Genomic DNA, 2,067 nt, shown 5'->3' on the forward strand with positions numbered 1-2,067 from the left:
AATCACCTTTGTTAATAAGCCGAATTGCCTGTTCGAAGTTTTCCATTTTAAAATGTTTATAATTAATGTGCTTGTTTAGTTTTTCCAGGTTAAGGATCATTCTAAAACCTCCATCCTTTTTCCCCCGCAGAAAAACTGGGGATATAATTTGTTCTTCTTGTCTGTGTGTTTCCTTGATAACTTTAAGATCTAACAGCTTTTCAATTTCCTGACAAATAATGATCTTTTCCTCCTCACAAAAAACATATTCAGTTCCTTCAGAAAATAAGTGACTGATATCATCAACATTAATGTCAAGATGGCAATGTGCAACAATATCCAAAATATGAGGGTCATTGGTTATTTTATGCCACTCATGCACAAAATATTGAAGCCTGCCAGCTTCAAATTTATGACTCACCTCAGTTATTGCCGGGGATTGCTTTGTCCCCGCCCTCTGGAGTTTTTTGCCTCCGAACCCTGCCGTGAGAAGGATTGCCGGCGGTCACTCCTGTGTCCATATGTCCGCTGTCCATAGGGGTGGAACCTGGACGAAAATCCTCTGTAGTTGGTTTTTCCAGAGGAGCCTCTGACTTTTCCTGCACCGAATTTCCATGTTTGAAACGGTTTCTTCGGTGTGATCTTGTTTTTCAATTTCTCCGACTCCTCGATGTGCTTGGCAGATTGAGAAACATCATCACCGAACAAGAGCCTAGTCATTGGCACCTTATCTGAGCATAAGTGAGCATATTTCTGATTGATCTCGCGCTTAATGATGAACCGGCGCGTCAAGTTGTTCTTGTGGTTAGCATTTCCCAGTAATGCTAGCGCACCATTAAGCATGCCGACTTCATGGGCCACATCTGGTTGTCCTTCTTGGGCGACTTTATCCAGCACCGTGAGTGACTTGGTGATTATTATGGCAGCTTTTATAATGTCCTTACTAACTTCTTTCATACGAAAATCAGACTTTTTGGCATCGGTTTTCAGCGCATCCAAAACTTGTGTGTTACATTCAACCGGGGCTAGAGCATGACAGTTGCTCGGTCTCTTGGTAATGTCATCAACCAAAATTTCTTTGTACTCCTCCTCCCGCATGCCGTAATCAAACACATGATTCACCATGTCGGCAACATGCTTGTCAACCTCAACAGATACATCTTCCACAGGACCGTAAGTCTTGGCGCACTGCAGGAGGACACTACCAGTGAACACTTCACTCTGAATGTCACTGTCGCCACTAGAATCATGACGCTGAACCGATTGAAAACCGGAATCAATCACCTCTGTGGGTTGGCTGTTAGCATTCTCCCCAAAGTCACCTGTAGCCAAGCTTCTCTCCTCCTTCAATTTCTTCACATCACTCCGTAACTCAGCCAAAGCTTCCATCACCATGGCCCAGGGTGGGGAATTAACCTCATCCCTTGAAGTAGAGGTTAAAGGATGAGTGGGTGGAGGATCACACTCACCTTCACTATCTGAGCCGTGACCCCGGGTATGCTTATGTACCCGTCTAGAACATTCCCGTTGGGAAGAGCGGTTCGTGGATCTGGACAAATCCTTTCTATGCGATGAACCCTTGCTCCCATGCCTGGACTTGTCCTCTGTGCCTGATAACTGTTTGCCGAGAGATCCTTCCGGGACATCAGACATGGCGGCGGCAGGCTGGCAATGGTGGTACAGCCGGCACAGTCTGAGAGTCGTAAACTCTCCCAAGTGCACCAAAATGGGCACTTACCCGCTCCTACACGGATCACGGGTGACGAAGCAACCTGCTCCTAAACGGATAACAGGCTGAGGCAAAGCCTTTCCGCTCCTAAATGGATAACGGGAAGAAGGCAGCCAAATCTTGATTCCCAAGTCGGAGTATGCGTATGGTCGGTGTGAAAACAACCCAGCAACTGGTGGTGTGAGGCAGCGCGGTGTATCTCATGGGAAAGCAACCTCTAGCAGAGGTGATTTGCTGAAATAAAACTGCTTTGCTGGACGGATTTATTTGTTGCCCACCCTCCACAGTGGCGGCTCAAAGAATCCGGGGACCCTGGGGGAAATCTGAAGGAGAGACCCATATTTATTAGTTAATTTCTC

At 46.4% G+C, this 2,067-nt stretch overlaps 1 protein-coding gene across 1 annotated transcript; it reads right to left on the minus strand.

Annotated features, from left to right (window-relative positions):
- Nucleotides 1-405: 405 nt before the first annotated feature.
- Nucleotides 406-1,407, minus strand: LOC145412817 (uncharacterized). Its single transcript, XM_080282605.1, has one exon. It carries the CDS (start codon nucleotides 1,372-1,374, stop codon nucleotides 406-408), a length of 969 nt encoding a protein of 322 aa, XP_080138731.1. The 5' UTR covers nucleotides 1,375-1,407.
- Between the last annotated feature and the right edge of the window lie 660 nt (nucleotides 1,408-2,067).

Source organism: Coenobita brevimanus, chromosome 94 (assembly GCF_032717465.1).
Source record: "Coenobita brevimanus isolate Jiangsu-jjx chromosome 94, ASM3271746v2, whole genome shotgun sequence".
In the NCBI taxonomy this organism is placed as follows: Eukaryota; Metazoa; Arthropoda; class Malacostraca; order Decapoda; family Coenobitidae; genus Coenobita; species Coenobita brevimanus.

Excerpts from the sequence above, each read along its gene's own strand:
- LOC145412817 (XM_080282605.1), bottom strand. The coding sequence starts at position 1,374 with ATGGTGATGGAAGCTTTGGCTGAGTTACGGAGTGATGTGAAGAAATTG.